General features: G+C 36.7%; 1 protein-coding gene across 39 annotated transcripts in view; it reads right to left on the bottom strand.

The window, feature by feature from the left end:
* Positions 1 to 17,426, bottom strand: part of ARHGEF33 (Rho guanine nucleotide exchange factor 33) — a 111,984-nt gene that overhangs the window by 75,617 nt on the left and 18,941 nt on the right. For 36 of the 39 annotated variants that reach the window (XM_070235569.1, XM_070235570.1, XM_070235585.1 and 33 more), the window contains exons 3-8: positions 11,893 to 12,002; positions 10,258 to 10,307; positions 5,194 to 5,337; positions 2,368 to 2,532; positions 1,927 to 2,048; positions 904 to 1,046 (exon numbers count right to left, since the gene is read on the bottom strand). In XM_070235569.1, the coding sequence (XP_070091670.1) occupies positions 904 to 1,046; positions 1,927 to 2,048; positions 2,368 to 2,532; positions 5,194 to 5,337; positions 10,258 to 10,307; positions 11,893 to 11,917 (649 nt within the window). In that variant the 5' untranslated portion in view covers positions 11,918 to 12,002. The remainder of the gene's footprint in view (positions 1 to 903; positions 1,047 to 1,926; positions 2,049 to 2,367; positions 2,533 to 5,193; positions 5,338 to 10,257; positions 10,308 to 11,892; positions 12,003 to 17,426) is intronic. The other 3 variants (XM_070235595.1, XM_070235593.1, XM_070235594.1) reach the window with 1 other exon arrangement.

Genomic DNA, 17,426 nt, shown 5'->3' on the forward strand with positions numbered 1-17,426 from the left:
CACATTTATTGTCTATGAGTATATGAGTGAGCTCCACTCACTTAAGCGATAAGGGTGGGAAAGCACCAGTCCTGCCCTTGAGGAGCTTACAATTGGTTGAGAAGGCATTGAGCTTCTTTTGGAGACTTTCTACATGTGACCAAAAAAAAAGGAGAAGAAGAAAATTCATCTAAATGATGTTAATATCTTCATTCATGCTCCTGTGTATAAGGTGCTTTGCTTGAGATTGCTGAGGATACAAAGACGTAGCAAACATGTGACCGAACATGGTTACAGACATCCCTTGGAAAGCCAGTTTCTTCAGTACTGCCTGCAAACAATTTTCTAGTATCTGTTCTGTCATCCCTCAGATCAGGGACGTGGTAGTGACTATTTCAGCCCACAGACAGCACCAGCTCTGGTCTTCCAGGGAAGGAGGACAGAGTTAGACGACACTGACATCACTGCCTGCCAGTTAGAGCAGATATGATTTTCTCATATGAGTGAAACCTTTGCTGAAAAAAAGGCAGAACACACAATTTTGTGTCTATGCAGAGAGACAAGGATTGAGAAGTAATGTGGAAAATAAAACGATTTATTAGAGTGAATAATTTTTTTAACATTTTTCTTCTATGGTTGGTATAGTATTATTGTGCAATAAATTATTTCTACTCCATTTGAAATTTAGAATACTCAGATTAGCATTTTCCCAATAGAGAAAATCTTTTAAAATTTGGAAGACTCTCCTACTCTCTCAGATCCTCTGGATTCTTCTAAATTGCAGATACAAGAGGAAAAATCTGAGCAATACTCCATCTTCCTCTAATGAGGATGGAGGACGTAAACCCATTCTTACTATTCTTAAGAATTTAGGAATCAAGGGGGAAAATGCATGGCTAATTCAGTATGCTTTGTCAACTGTACCTTTTTCATAGGCCTGAGAAGGCAAGAGGTTGGTAAAGTCTTCACTGGGAAGAACAGGCTCAGGGATATTGATCGAACGGAAAGGACTGCCTTGTGCTTGTGGAGGCCCAGCCGGTGAGGTGTGTTCTTCTTTTTGAGTTTTCCTGTGGAAGAGAAACAAAGACCCTTAATACCTGATGGGTTAAGAATAGTCAGTTCAGAGTAACTCAAGAAAATTTCTAAATTATTAGGTTGAACCATACAAAATTTCTTTTTTTGTAAATTAAAAATGGTTAAACACTAACAATTCATATGGTTCATCTTAATTCATTACCAAAGCTGGAGAAAAAATTTCAAATACCTATAAATCACCTTTTAATTGTAATATCCACATTCTTATTTTTCTGTTACTGACTTCCCTATCATCAGAGTTGTTACAGAGTTTGCAGTGGGGACAATTTGCTTGAGATGATTGACATTCGCTTAACAAAGCAACACAAAGGTACCCGGAAGCAGCAGGTCTTCCACTGAAAACAATAAGCCACTCTCCAGGGTCACATAATATTAAAAATGTACAACAATAAAGATTATATATGTTTAGTGATGAAACTTTACTTGATTCAACCTGGTTGACATATTGTTTAACATAAATTTATTTTCAATAGTAGAAGTAAAATAGTAGCATTAGAGAAATTTTGGAAAATTAATTAAAAAGAAAATCACTGGCGACTTCAGTATCTTACAACAACCATTTTCAACTATATCTTTCTAGATGTATTTTACATGTTTTTACAGTTGAAGTCAAATTCTACATGCCACTGCATATCATTTTCATTTAACTTCCTATTGTATTAAGTGCATTTTCTGTAACAGTTTCTATCTATTTTTAGTATTAACCAACTTTAATGGCTCTGTAACGTCCATCCCATGCTGGCCCAGTGGCTAGGTAGCACTATGCCGACAGCAGAGAAGATGTTCCCTGTGCCTCCATAAAAGCCATTGCTTATGGGTTTGCCTTTGGTAAATTTTTTGTAAGACACTTACTTGGCTTTCACTTTTCGAGATTCTCTTCGCTTTTCCTGCTGAAGTTGTTCAATTTTCTGTTGCATTTCTTCTTGTTTGGAAGTGATGGCCTGGATCATTGACATGGCATTGCTCAGCTCTTCCTAGGAAAGAAGAATCGATATGTATTTAATCTGGTATATGGTATAAAAGAACATAACGTAATATCTAGTACATAGTAAGCTTTTAATACGTATTTGTGGAATGAATGAGAGATGAAAATTTTACTTCTATTGTGCCCTCTGATTTTAACACAGAGATACAAGAAAAAAAAACATGACATAGATGTTTTTCCATGATAATTAGTGAATGAGCCAAAGAGAAAATTCTGATATTTGGCTGTTATGCAAAATGCGAAGTTTTCTACTTCTGATATTAAAGCCAAGAATCTCTCTTCAGCAGGGACACAAAAGAGGAGCCTACCTTGAAATAGTTTAATGAATTCTTCATCTCGGTAACTTTTTCTTCCATGGAACATCTGCAGCTCTTAACCTTCTCTTCCAAAGCATATTCTCCATGTTGAATTCTTGACAGTTCTTGCATTGCTTCCGTGAAACCAGTTTTGAGTTCAGAGGCTAGGGCCTGCAACTAAACAGTACACGAAGAGTGAATTCAACTTGCTATAAATTATTATAAGTAGTACCATTGACCCCATGGTTTTTTCTGTTGTTTGAGAAATCAGGCTCTTGAAAATCTACAGACCTCATTTACTGGTAGACTAAAGTTTGGACAACTTAAAACAACCTTGGCCCATTCATCTAGGGAAAAGAGGGTCCTTTTTATACAGCACATGCTAAAGCTTGATAGTGACAAGAAATCAAGCAAGTAATTAAGTTTACAAGTATTCCTGCAAGCTGCTATTTATTCTAACACCTTTGATTAAAATGAGATTTTTAAAAACCTTGAAAAGCAACATATGCATGTGAAAGACAATCTTGATTGGGTAACTCTTCAAATTCCGTGAAAGAAGGGATGGATCATATTATCCCTACTTGTTAGGAGAAGACGAAGAAATTCAGTTCTTTTTTTCCTTAAAAAAATTAAATGATAAAAGAGTAATAACTAAGCTTTTCTGAGAATTTCTTTGAAAGGGAAGAATTTATTTTTATGTATATGCTTAAACGATGTCATGGAAAAAGAGAGAATGACATTTTCAGTGGCAGTGGGCTTTAATCCATAAGGAGGGCACAGAAATATCTACAATGGTAGGAGCTCAGCACTGTTGTTCACAGGGATACGAATTGTCTTCAGCAGTCAAGCCTGATCATGTAGGAATGCACACATTGGACTTCTCTTGTCACCTTCCACACCATGAAAAGGGTGTCAATTTTGGAGTCAGATAAGGTACAAAGGTACAAATTCTAGCTCTCTCCTACAAGTACCAAGACCTTTGGCAAGTTTTTTAACCTCTTTGCAGCAGTTTCCCCATCCATAAAATAGCTATAGTAACATCTATTTCACAGGGCTGCTTGACAATTAAATTAATAAATGTAGGTAAAGTGTCTGCCGCCGTGCATGCTTGGTGTTCGAGAAATTTTAATTCTCCTCCTTTAAGTTGCAAATCAAAAAGTTAAGCACAAAGGGCTGATCCGGTAGCATAGTGGTTAAGTTTGCACACTCCACTTTGGCAGCCTGGGGTTTGCGGGTTTGGATCCCAGGTGCAGACCTATGCACAGCTCTTCAAGCCGTGCTGTGGTGGCATCCCACATAAAAAAAACTAGAAGAAGATTGCCACAGATGTTAGCTCAGGGACAATCTTCCTCAAGCAAAAAAGAGGAAGATTGGCAACAGATGTTAGCTTAGAGCCAGTCTTCCTCAGCAAAAGAAAAAAAGAAAAGAAAGAAAGAAAAAAGTTAAGCACAGACAGAAATGTGGAGAAAATGGAGCACTTCTAAAGTTCAGTTTTATTTATTGAACAAATGTAAAAAGTATTTTCAACAGACAGAAAGTTTAGATAATAATAACAATAAGATAACAATAACATTACTTTCTTGACACGATCTTATGCTCTGCTAAGTAGAGGAACTCTTAGCTACAGATCTCTCTTTAAAACAGAACTTTTTAGTAGGTTCATTCTATAATTAAAAGTATCCCCCAAGTATTCTTATCTTAAAGGGATGGAAATTAAAATCCAGGTGCCTTAAAATTCCATCAAATGTATATTTCTTAAACATTCCGTCAAATGTATATTTTTGGAATCTGCTCGTCCAAATGGTTCCAACTTGCAATGGCACCTCCCACTATAAAATGACTTAGTCTCCTATACCATATTTTTTAAAATATAGGGTTTTGTGGTCCACTGTGCTTCACAAAGTTTTCTTTCGAGGGAGAAATAAGACAAACCGAAGAGATCATTCTGAGGAAAAAAGCAAGATGTCAAGTGTTTGGGGCTGGAAGACTGGGAAACAACATGAACAATGTTTTTCATTCCAATCATTTTTTATTTTAATTAATCTCTGCAATGGATTTCAGCACGTGTCCTAATTCAGTCAATCACGGTGGATTAACTCACTAAATCAACTACTTTTGATCTGGTAATTCTCATTATATAAATTCATCTTCTGTGAGCAAAATAAACAAAATCAACGGCTATGTAATATCAAAGCAAAATTTATGCAAGTTTTAAAATTGAAGGAAGGAAATCTGACATTCATTCAGGTGCTCCAAAATTCGCTCAGGTTTCCTGCTTGGAAAAAAAAGGGAACCACTATCCGACAGAAATAGGTTTCATTATCACTGCTTCCTGAGGTGAATGAGTGGAGTTTTCCCCAGGGGCCAAAAGACAGCAGGAGGGTCCTAGGGAAAAGGACTCTTTCTTACCAGTAGAACCCCAACTCTCAAAAAATTAAGAACTATCAAAAATTTTCCCTAACAGCCAGGTTATATAGGGATGTTGGGAATTTTGAGGTATGAGCCCATCTCCTTCCCATATTTTACTTTGATCCCCTTGGGTACCTGCCACAGATGTAACCCTACTGCTTTATAAACAGCTTCACAACGCTGATCAGTCAAGGAGGAGATGCCAGGTGAGCACAATCACACACCTGAGACAACATCTCACCTTTAAGATGCTTAGGGCTCTTAATCTCTTTAGCTGCTACAGACTGGTTTTCCAGTACCAACTGGCCATTCTTTTGTGAATAAAAAATATTCTGAAGACATGGACTTAACATCTTTTTTCTGCTCTCTTTTCAGCTTTCTTATTTGGCAGCCCACAGCCCACCCCAAGGATTAGAAATGGGTTTCTACCTTGTTCTCCAGCGAGTTGAACACGTTCCTCATCTCGTTGATTTTTTCATGAAGCTGCTCTAGAGAGGTTATGATCCCTCCATCCTGCCGCTGGAGGCGGGCTCCCACTGGAGGCAGGTTCAGGGAAGACTTGTACTTCGAAGCCTAGGGTACCACAGAGGGCATCTTAGGCTCAAAGAAATAGGGGAGAGGAGTCTGAATTCTTCCTATTTCCTGGTCTTAATTTCTGTTTCTCAATTTTCTTTACTTTTCTGGCTTCTTAACTCTTCTTAAGATGAATTTGAGTCAATGTCTTCCAACTTTTTTTCCACCAAAGATCCCTCAAACTAAATATTCATAAATTATGCCAGTAGTTCCAATTTGTTTCTTACACAGACTTCTCCTTACTTTCTGTCCCATTATCAAGGTCAGAAGGCTACTCTGAGGCAAATGCAGGGGATTGAGCCTGTGCCTTGAGAACTCTGCAAAGTCATAAATGTCAAGATTTGAGAAACTTCCACGAGGTGTGTCAAATTCCTACAACACCTGACTAAAGGCTCTATAAGAGCAAAAACCCAGGTGTTTTGAAGTAGCACATGACGGCAAGGATGCCAAGGTAATTGCTCTGGTTTCCCCCTAAACCAGGGTTGCTACAGAAGAAATATGGTCTTTCTACAACTTCCATCTTCCTAATTTTAGGCCTCTTTATTAATCCCCAGAAAATGCCATGATTTAAAACACAAAGTGGGCAGGAGTTTATTTGAACTGTCAAGACTAAATTCCCCAAATCTACTCCTCTACACTCTCTGCAGAGGTTGACCCTTAACCTCCCTCTTACAGGGCATTATTGAAGCTGATATGAAGCCTGGTGTGTTGGGAATTTATCTTATCGATCCCCGGATGTAGCACAGGCCTAGTAGAGTTAACTTCTCTAGTGTTAGAAGACATTCCTCAACAGTAAAAAGAGACTGGGGCTCAAATAGGACACACAAATTCTAGAAAACTGTCAATGGCAGTTTTGATGATGAAACCTATTACTGTAGGACTGGTTCCCATAGTTTTCAATTAGAGATCCTTTCAGCACATACTCATTTTCTTAAATTATTTCCATTACAGAGAAAAAGAAAAAAGAGAATCCCCCCAAATCTCATTACTTTAATACAACCATTAATGTTTTGGCACATTTCTTTCTGTTTTGTTCTATGTATATAAATATAGATATTTATATGGTTGAAATCACACTACAGATATATTTTGATTCTGCTCCCCCCCTTTTTTTGCCTAACATTCTTATAAACCCCTTCCCATAGCCTTCAAAATTTTTCCCAAGTGTCTATTTTTAATGGCTACATAATATTCCATCCTATGGGTGTGCCAGAGTTTACCTACCCATTCACTCTTGTTGGAAATTTATGTTGTTTGTAATTTTTCAATATCATAAATAATGCTGACATATAATGCTTTTTTGAAAAGCTTTTCCTGTGTTTCAGATTATTTCCTTAGGATAAATTCCTAAATATGAAATTACTGTGAGTCAAAGGATGTTAGGTAGTATTTGAGCCAAAGGGAAATCTACTATATTGGAGGAAGACAATATATTCAATTAATTAATAAGTATACAAAATATATTTGACCAGAGGGCTTGAAAAGTTATAATAATATAGTTGAATATTCTTGGAAACACACTGTATGATGTGTAATGTTCTAAATTAGTGTATGTAGAAAAACATGTCTTGGACATGATATATGAAACATTAGTAATATAAATGGAAGAAGCTGCAGTGTTTACATTCCTAAGGCTATAAGTGAGCCAAAAACACAGTTGGAGTTCAAATCATTAGTGTGAGGATTGAGCTAAGACTAAATTGTGCAGTTACATCTGTTGCCTTAATTGTGGGTCCCTCTCCCCAACTTCTCATGTTAATGGAATCATAATTTAAAAATCCGTATGCAAAATGAAATAATCAATGGTGAAGGAGCACAATCTGGCTCTGGAAAAGAGATTGGGATGGACTTTGTGAGGGCTATGTACAGTGGACAGAGGACGAGAGAAAAAGGGAATAGACCTGGGTTCAAACAAAAGGGAGGAAGTACACTGAACCAGTACACCCAAGGATCAGTCGGTGCATCCACACTGACTCACCTGTCCTGGCAGTCATGCTACCTGGAATGCACTCGGAGATGCGAGTGCTCATTCTCCTCTTGGCTTCTGTGCCCTGATTTGGGTCACTGTACCTTATTCTTACCAAGGAGGTAAAGGCCATCCAAAGAAAAGGAGCCAATGAGGAGTATGAATATTTTAACACTTTTACTGCATTTTAACAATGATTTTCCTAAAAGTTTCCACCAATTTACACACACTCATCAGAACTAAATATTATTAATTATTTTATTATTTGTTAATTAGGTAGTCAAAAAATACTGCTCCTTGTTTTAATCATCGTTTCCTTGAGCTTCAACCTGTTCTTCTGTTTATCAGCCATCTGTAATTTACTTTGGTAAATTGTCTGTGTTCTTTGCCCATATTCTACTGAGGTCTCAGAAGCTTCCTTTTTATTGATTTCCATGAACTATTTGTATATCATTAAGCCTTTGTAATATTTTTTGTAAGAATTTTCCAGATTTTGTTATATGCCTTTGAACTTGTTGAAAATATGTTTACATTGGGAAAATTTTAAATTGTGATGTGGATGAACCCTCTAACCCTTTCCTTAGTGATTTCTTCCAGTGCTTTTTTACTTAGAAAGATATTTCACATCCAGAGACAAAATAAATATTGACTTATTCTAAACTTTTATGGCTTGACTTTTTATATTTAACCTTTTAAACCCCTTTGGAGTTTATTAGAACCAGACAATTTTCCAAGCACCATTTGGCACCAGACTGAATGACTGCATCAGACCTCCTGGTTCAAAGCAATATATATGTCTTGCAGATATTCATTCACTCATTCATTCATTCAACTAATATTTATTGAATATGTATTATATTCCAGGCGCTGTAGTTTGTGCTGAGAATACAATAGAGAGAAAAATTGACTAAATCCCTGCCCTTGGAGCTTACATTCTAGAGAAAGAGACAGACAATCAAAAAACAAACAAATTAATATTTACTATAATGTCAGGTAGGGATGGGTATGTATCAAGAAAATAAAATAAGAAGATAGAGAATGGCTGAAATGTCATTTTGTTTCAGATTTCATATTCTGCTCTGCCTTTTTAGAATAGATTGTGCTCTGTTATAGTTAACCTCTCCCTGCTCCTCCCCTTCCTCTTCCTCTTCTTCTTTCTTTACTTCTGCTCCTTCGTCTTCTTTTGGTTAAATGTTGCTTGGAGCACACAGACTGGGACTTAGGAAGCTTTCTTTTAAAACAAGGATGGGGTTATAATCACAGCATCACAGAGGTCATATAGACCAACTTCACTTGCACTGCTTCATTTGTTCCACTGTGAACAGATGTACTTGGATTTGTGATACAATAAGAGAATGAGGCCACCCCCACTGCAGCTATATTTAGCCAACATTCAGGGAGTGACCTACATAAAAATTTTAATAGACTTTAAATCGTACCTGAGTTTAAAGAGATACACTCATTCAAATGCCATACACAGGTCAGACGTGAACAGAGGGCGGTGGGCAGGGAAGACATCTGGAGGTCTTGGACAAGTGAGGCATCAAATCAGCCCTGAGTGAAGACTCACTCCTGCTTCTAGGACTTTGTTCAAGCTGGTCCCTCTGCTTGAAATACCCTTCCCCGTATACACTTACCAAATGAGCACCTTGTCCTTAAAAGCCTGGTTCAAATCCTGCAGCCAATATTAGTTCATCCCTCCCCCATATCCCATAGAATGTTATCAATGCCTCTGTTGGAATCCTTCCAACAGCCTAGCTTGTATGAGCTTTTTATTGTATGTGTTTTCTGCATTGTGGACACTTAAAAATCAATGAGAATGTCTGTTTCATCTCCCATTGGGCCAAGCAGTAGATTTTGCACATAGTAACTGCTCAATAAATATGCATTCAATTGAAATGAGGCTGTTTCCTTTATGCCCCTCCCATTGCTGGTGTGGGTCTAGGAGCAACATGATTAAAAACTATTTTCATAATCCTGTGCTGGCTTGCCCTAATTGGGCCCACAGCAATGATCACTTGCATGCTGTTTCTGGGAACTAGTTGTTATTTTTACTTTATTATCACTTAAACTCAACAAACCTAAATAACATCTGTTACCCAAACTATCTGTGCTGGATTCTCATATCTCTATTTGGGAGGCCAGTTTTTTTTCCTAGTTACCAGGGTTAAAAACCTTTAAGTTGGCTTTAAGCTAACTTTGAAATCACCATTTCTCCCAACCCACACCAAGCCCTCTCAATTCTTTCTTCCCTGTATATTCCAAATAATACTGCCTTAACTCTAGAGAGGAGCTTGGCGGGGATTAGGTTACCCTAGCCCAAGCTGCTTTTACATACAAATTATGTCAGAATAAACTTGCATGATTTTTAAGGACAGAATTTCCTTTAAACTTACAGTTGAAAGGTAGAAGTCAAATAAATACTATTTAGAGAACCAAAGCAGGCTGATGTGATCCTCGTTGCAAACATATTACATAATGTTTTGCAGACTACTTATAAATTAAATTAGTCCTATTGTTTTAAAGGAATTTAAAAACTTTTTCATCCACCATATTTGAACATTTGCATTGGAAACGCCCTTTCAATTCTCAATTCTTTCTGCTAAAATAGGAAACGAAGAAAAACAGATCTTGCTCTCTCCGTCTCTCTGATGAAAATGTTATTGCGTGATGTAAGGGCCATGGCGATGGTGGCAACAGGCAAGAAAAGTGGAGCTGATGTAGGCATGGTGGTGCTGTATTTTATAAACTGGATAAGTTGTGCTTCAATAATCAGTTTTCTCAAAAGTACAATGTGAATGGTGCTCTCTGCCCTGCCTATCTCACAGTCTTGTTAAGTGAACAAATGCAATGATATATGTGGAAACATTTGCGAGTGCTAAAAAAAATTACACATAAAGGACACTCATCACTATTACATATAGGATCATTCAAAACAATCTGTTTGTCTTTACCTGGTAAATCTGTGTGGAAGGATTATTCATCGGAATATGTTCATTCTCTCCTGTAGGGAGAAAAAGCTCTCTTCAATTAACACAGCTCATTCTGTCCCTATCCTCTTCAGACACATGCAGGGAATAGGGGGACATATAGGATCCTAAATCTGTGCCTGCACGACAAGAGACCAATGATTCGACAAGAACAAAACACAAACTTGTGTAGGTGATTTTATATTCACGTCCTAATGAGCAAACCATATCTACCTAATATAACTCTTGTAGTAAAAATCACGTTCTACCGTGGTGGGGAAGTTTCTCAACCACACTGAATGATTAATGATCATGAATTAGCCAGATGGGAATGCCCATGAGGGGTCTCCCTCGTGTTCTTGGGGCTGACTGAAGTTTACCTGCGGGGGTAGGTCTAGAGTCAGGAAGGCTGCTCACCAGGCACCTGTCAGTCCTCACTCTATTGTTCTCAGGAGGCCTGCAGAAAATACGCCTTACTTCTCCTGCCTCTGATCATTGCCAAACTTCTGAACTCTGCCTGCCCATCACTGCCCAGATCAGCTAAGGGAATCTCACTGTCCTCCTGAGCTAGAGGGTTGATAGAAGGGAATTGTCAATGGAAAGTTTCTGAGAAGGATGCAGGCAGAAAGAAAACAGTATTGTCAACACTAGAGACTTTGAAACATATGGCAAACACAAAGGAAGTAGTCTGTTATAAAAATCATTTACAACCCAGCGAGAAAAATGTTTGGCCTAGAATCTACCTTTCATAACCACCTTGTTTGGCCATGAAGATGAGGAAATCCACATAGAACATGCAGCTCGTTGCTAACCCATTTAGCTACATCTCTATTATGTCACATTATGTGAATCAAGGAGTTTATGGATGAAAGCCCTGGTTGCAAAGATTTGGTTGTGTGGATGTATATATTGTTCTCCTAAGACATGCTGGTATAGGAAACCCTTCCTTAGAGGACCCAGCCTCAGTAAGTTCACAAATAACACATAACCTCAGCCCAGAACATATACACATCGAGGGCTGCCTTATAAAGTCCAAATGGTTTGAGATTACCAAAACTCCCCATATAAGCCTGAGTAAAGATTATGTAGCCCATTTTATGCTATGTCCCAACAGCATGGTAATCACGGCAAGAACCTGAACTTGGGAACAGAGACCAGGATTCCCAGATTGAACTTGGACACTTTGTGGTTGTAGCCTGACTTCTCTATGACTGTTTTCTCTTCCGTAAATTGGAAACGATAACAGAACCCACTTCTGTGTTGTTGATTCTATATGGTAAAGATTAAAAGATACAGCACTTATGTTTCTAGGCTAGCCTAGAAGGTATTGGAGGTCTATCGGTTGAATCTCTATCTGGGCCTTATTCAGCAGGTTGTTCTGAGGCAGTCCTAAAGTTACTGCTAAGAAAAATAAAATAACTACTCTAACCAAATTCAATATATAGCATTTCCTGTTTCTCCAGCACCAAGTCTATGTTCTACATGGTTATTATATGATGATAAGCAAATGAGAATAGTCAAGTTAACATATTATCATGTTTTGAGACAATGGCAAGACAAGACTAAAACCTACATTTCTTGAATCCTGAGCCCTGAAGAAAGACATAGGAAAAATCTAACCTTGTTTTGTCTTGGTTTTTTCCATGGTGCCTGTTTCTTCTCTCCTCCGCCTTATTCTTCAGGATTGCATCTTCATTGTCCCCAGTCAGGCCATCCCCTCTTCCCTGGACCTGTCAATCGAAATGAAGAGTAAGTGATAGCGGGTAGAACTGACAAAGTAACTGGACTTCCTTTATGTGTTAACTTAAAACAATTGGGATGAACACAGCTATTAGAGGCAACTTAGGTTTATGCAATTTCAGAAGAGTGAAAAGATTGAGTAAATATTTAGCTTAAAAAATAAACCAATATTTTGTGAATAAGTATGAAATTCACTAGTTAAAATTATGGTAGTTTTGACAATTAATTTAGACCCATTGATTTTATTAGCAGGCTATAGTTTAGAGAAATTATATTAAGAAGAAAAAACTTGAGTAAGTATGAAGGCCAACACATCTGTTTCTATTCTATTTCATTAAAAACACATTTCTTGATGACCTCGTCCCCACTTTCAGCATCTGGTAGACTCCTTTACACCCAGGAGATACTTATCAAATGTGGCCTGGCTGGAGTGAACGTTAGACACGAAGCTGCAAGTTCAGAATGCAATCTAACAAACAAACAAACACCGTCAGTTTGTGGGCCTTGGCACTCTTTTTCGTCATCTAGAATTTTAATCTTTTCCAATGATTGGGGGATTCCCTCACCTTAGGAGGCTTGATCAGATGCCACCTGCTATAGAGGCTGAAAACGCCAGGTTCTCCTAGCTTCCCTTGAAGCTAAGACATAACGGACGCATGACCAAGGATAGGCCACTCAGATGCACCCACTCCAATAGACACTAGCAGTTGCAGAAGGATTGCTAAGACACGTATACTTGATATACTTTCTACTTTCTAAAAAATAGAAAGAGTTCCTAAGACAGCAGTGGCAGCAAAAGTAGCGGTGGTGACCATGATCTGGTGCAGACAGTTTAGGTAACTAAGCCGCTGCTTTGGGTGCTTTCCTCACCAGAACAGCTGTACTATATGATTTGGGGCATTGTTTGCAGGCTGCATTATCCCAAACTTGATTCACCAGTCTCCCAGCAATTCTATGAGCTGTATTCTTTGAACAAGTTTCTTTGCTGCTTAAATCAGTCAAAGTAGTTTTCTGTTGCTTGCAACTAGGTAACCTGATTGAAACAATCAAAATAGTATATTAATACTACCCAAGACTGAGAAAACACAAGTTAAAACTTTGTTCATTGCTCTAGACAAGACATATCTAATCTATAGTGACAAAATGCGGATCAGTAGTTACCTAGGGTAGGAGGTGGAGACTTATCTGGGAAAAGGCGCTGGGAACTTTTTAGGATGATAGAAATGTTCTATTGCTTAATCGTGGTAGTGGTTATCCAGATGCATAAATTTGTCAAAATTCATCAAAGTATATATCTTAATTGGGTGCATTTTATCCTATATAAATTATCCCTCAAGAAAGTAGAATTAAAACTTTTCATTCACATTTTGAAGTCTGTAAAGCAAAATAACAAGTTGGCGGGGTGGGAGGGTACACAGGGATGAAAAAGCATTGGTCAACAGCTACATGGTTATAAATGAAGGCTATAAAGGTCAAGGCCACATGCTATTTGGAATCTTGCCCATTTTTCATATGAGCATGAAAGTTATGTCAAGGTAGGGCATCTTCCCTAGCTATCTGAATGTCTTTCAAAGCTGATATAAGCATTGCTAAGATGAAAACTTTCTTCTCCTTCAAGTTATTAATTTATTTGATATCTAATGCATTCCATAATGAACATAATTAAATCACGTAATGTTAGAGCCAAAAGGCCCTGAGAAGATTATTTCATCCAACTCCATCATTTATAGGTGAAGCCACTGAAGGCTGCAGATGGGAAGAGAAGTGACCTGCCCAGAGCCACATAGCTTTGAAAATTATCGTTAGAAATGATTTCTGTTACTATTTGGGGGAAAAATCTTGAAATATGTAAAGCTATATTTTTAAGAGATTTTTATGGATAAGTAATTCTTGGGGATTCAGTTATCTTATCTACAACTAACTAAAAAACAAACCCAAAAAACCCTCCATATATCATAGTTAAAATGCAAATTTACACATTTTCAGAGCTAGGACATCATCAAGGTCACATATGTACATATGGTCACTGATTTCAAGACATTAAAAAAGATGTGTGGTTAATAGAAAGTAAATTGAAAATTTTATTTCTTTTTCTGTCTTTTTTTTTTTTTTTTTTTTTTGGTGAGGAAGATTGGCTTGAGCTAACATCTGTTGCCAACCTTCCTCTTTTTGCTTGAGGAAGATTGTTGCTGAGCCAACATCTGTGGTAATCTTCTTCCATTTTGTATGTAGAATGCCAAAACAGCATGGCTTGATGAGTGGTGTGTAAGTCTGTGCCCAGGATCTGAACCTGCAAACCCCAGGCCGCCGAAGAGGAGTACACAAACTTAATCCACTACACCACTGGGCCAGCCACTTTATTTTGTTTCTTTAATTATAAAAACAACAAGACTACATTTAAGACAATTCGGAAAATATAGAGAAAAAATAACTATAATGCCTCTGCTTAAACAGCCATCATGATTTGGTTGTGTTGTCTGCCAATCTTTTTTCTCTTGGATGTTTTATATGATTGTTCATGGAGCCTACCTATAATTTTGTATCTACTTTTTTACCTATATTGTAGCATAAGCATTTTACGTTTTTTTTTTTTAATGGATCCTTACCATTCCAGTTGTTTTTATTGTGGCCATTTGAGCAGAGGGCATGAGTGTTCCTCCCCAGTCCCAACCGATGTTAACAATCTGCTGGCATTCCTCCACTCCTTTCTCCATCCTCACATAATCACATACGAACACATGTACAGAGTGTACATATATGGAGCGGGGCTGTCATTGTCGGTTCGTACTATACCTCTCTGCATCTTATCTTTCTCACTTAATAATACATCGTGGCAATCTTTCCAAGTTAATTTGATTCCAGGTAAAGATTGGTTATAGATCCAACAAATTAATTTTTAATGACTGCATAATATCTATGGTTTTGATGACCTGTGTTAATCATTCCTTTATCAATGGGCATTCTCTTTATGCCCATTATTTTGTCACTGCAAACAGTGCCATAACAAACATCTTGGTACACAGAGACTTACATATTGGTGCTTTTACTCATGTGGGGGTCTAATAGATATGATTAGGCTGCTTTCCCAAAAGGCTATAATTATTCTCACTTACCCAGGAATATTGCATGAGTATCTTTTGTCCTGCATCCCAGCCAGTAGTGGATATTTACACTTTTTAGTTCTTGCCAGTCGGATGGGTGACAAGTGTTATTTCATAGTTAGTCTTCCTGATTGCTGGTACTATTGAGCATCTCTACATATACTTACTGGACATTTAGATTTGTTCTTCTGTGAATTATCTATTCCTCTGCTTTGTGTATTTTTCTATTGGGTCATCTGCCTTTTCCTTATCTGTTAGAGCTTTTGTTAAATAGATATTAGATCTTTATTTGTCATACGAATTATGAATATTTTTCCCATCTATCTTTTTGTCTTTTGACTTTGTGGTCACTTTTGCTACTGAAACACTTAAAAATTTATTTAGTCAAATATTTTCCCTTAATTGCTTCTAGGTTTCTTGAGTTGGTTTAAGATCTCTGCAGTCCCAAATTTTTATATATATGTTTTCCTAAATTTTCTTCTAGGGTTTTTATTATTATTAAGTGTTTAATTCATCTGGAATTTGTTTTTATATATGGGGTGAGGGGGTGTTCAATTTCCTTATCTTCAACATGGATAGTCACTTGTACCTGCACCAGTTATTACTTAAATCATCCTTTTCCCTCATGAAATTGAAATATCATTTTTGTCACATATCAAACTCCCATATACACTGAGATCTATCGTGGGCTCTCTATTCCATTCTGATCTTTCTATCTATTTCCACTCCAAAATCACAAATTATCAATGTTCTTCCATGTTTTAAAAATATTTGGTAAGGCAAGTCAACCTTTTTTTAATATAGTTTCTTTTCCTGACACTTATTTTTCCATATGAATAAATGAACTCCAAGATTAATTTTCACATTCCAAAAAAAAAAAAATGGGATTCTCATTGGAATTGAGTAGGATTTATATATTAATTTGGAAGAACTGGCATTTTTCTTACACTGAATTTTGTCATCCAAGAGCAGCATAGTTCTTTCCATTTGTCTGGATATGGTTTTAGGCCTTTCAATCAGATTTTATAGTTTTTTTCTTAAAGGTCCTATGCTTTTCTTGTGAAATTTGTTCTTAAATATTTCATAATTTTTATTGCTATTGTGAATGCCATTTTTCCCATTTTGGTTTTGGTATTCTTTATTTTTTGTACATTTATTTTATATTCAGCCACTTTAACTGAATTACTTTATTAATTATGGAAGATTTTTTTAAATGAATATTTCTTAGTTTTCTGGGTGACTTTTAATCCTTATTTTTAAATACTTACACTAGTTATTTCATTGTCCTAACTTATTGTATTTGCTGGAGCTTCCAGGATAATGTTTATTAATAATGGTGACAGTGGACATCATCCATTTTCTGATTTTAATGTAAATGGCTTTAAAGTCATTTAGAACGATATTTGCTGTCTTTGGTAAGTAATCTATATCATACTTAAGTAATTTCTTTTTAGTCTTATTTTATTAAACTTTCTTATCAGGAATGGATGTTGGATTTTATTAGAACTTTCAGCAGCTATTGATAGAATTGCTTTCATCTCCTTTAATTCATTGTTGTAATGAATTATGCTGACCCCTTGATGTTGAGTCATCCTTACATTCCTGGAATATCTGCTTGGTCACAGGACATAGTTCTTTTGATACGCTGCTGGATTTTATTTGTTAATATTTAGACATTTTGCATCTATATTCATGAGTGATTTTGATCTGTGGAAGGTTTATTGTTTTTTATTCTTTTCTGGGCGTTAAGTTTATGCTAGCTTCTTAAAATGAATTACAGTTTTCAATCTCTTTCTAAAATCTAGAAAAATTTCAATTAAATTGAAATTATCTGTTTTTTAAAAGATAGTAGAGTATAGCTATAAAACCATTTGGCCCTAGTGCCTTTTTTTAAAAAAGGTAGACAGATCTTTAAACAATTTTCAATTTCTTCAAAAATAATTGGTCCACTTCAGTTTTCTACTTAATTTTGTAATTTGCATTTTCTTGGAAACCATGTCTTTCTTTAAGTTTGTCAACAGATCTTTTGATAGAGCACAAGCATCTTTCCATGTGTTACATGGGGAATGGTGGACAGGGAAGTAACATTTACTGAACAGCTGCTATGTAACAAGCACTATGCTTAGTTGTTATTTATATTGTCACATTTAATTGAATCCTCATATCAGTCCTGTTGCGTCTGTATCATTATCCTCATTTTATAGATGAGGATATCGAGGCTTGGGAAAATAAGGCAATAATACACCCAAGATCATGGATAAGAAATGGCAGAGGGAGCGAGAATTGGAACCAAGTCTCTGTGATTTCAGAACT

This window comes from Equus caballus, chromosome 15 (assembly GCF_041296265.1).
Source record: "Equus caballus isolate H_3958 breed thoroughbred chromosome 15, TB-T2T, whole genome shotgun sequence".
NCBI classification, from domain to species: Eukaryota; Metazoa; Chordata; class Mammalia; order Perissodactyla; family Equidae; genus Equus; species Equus caballus.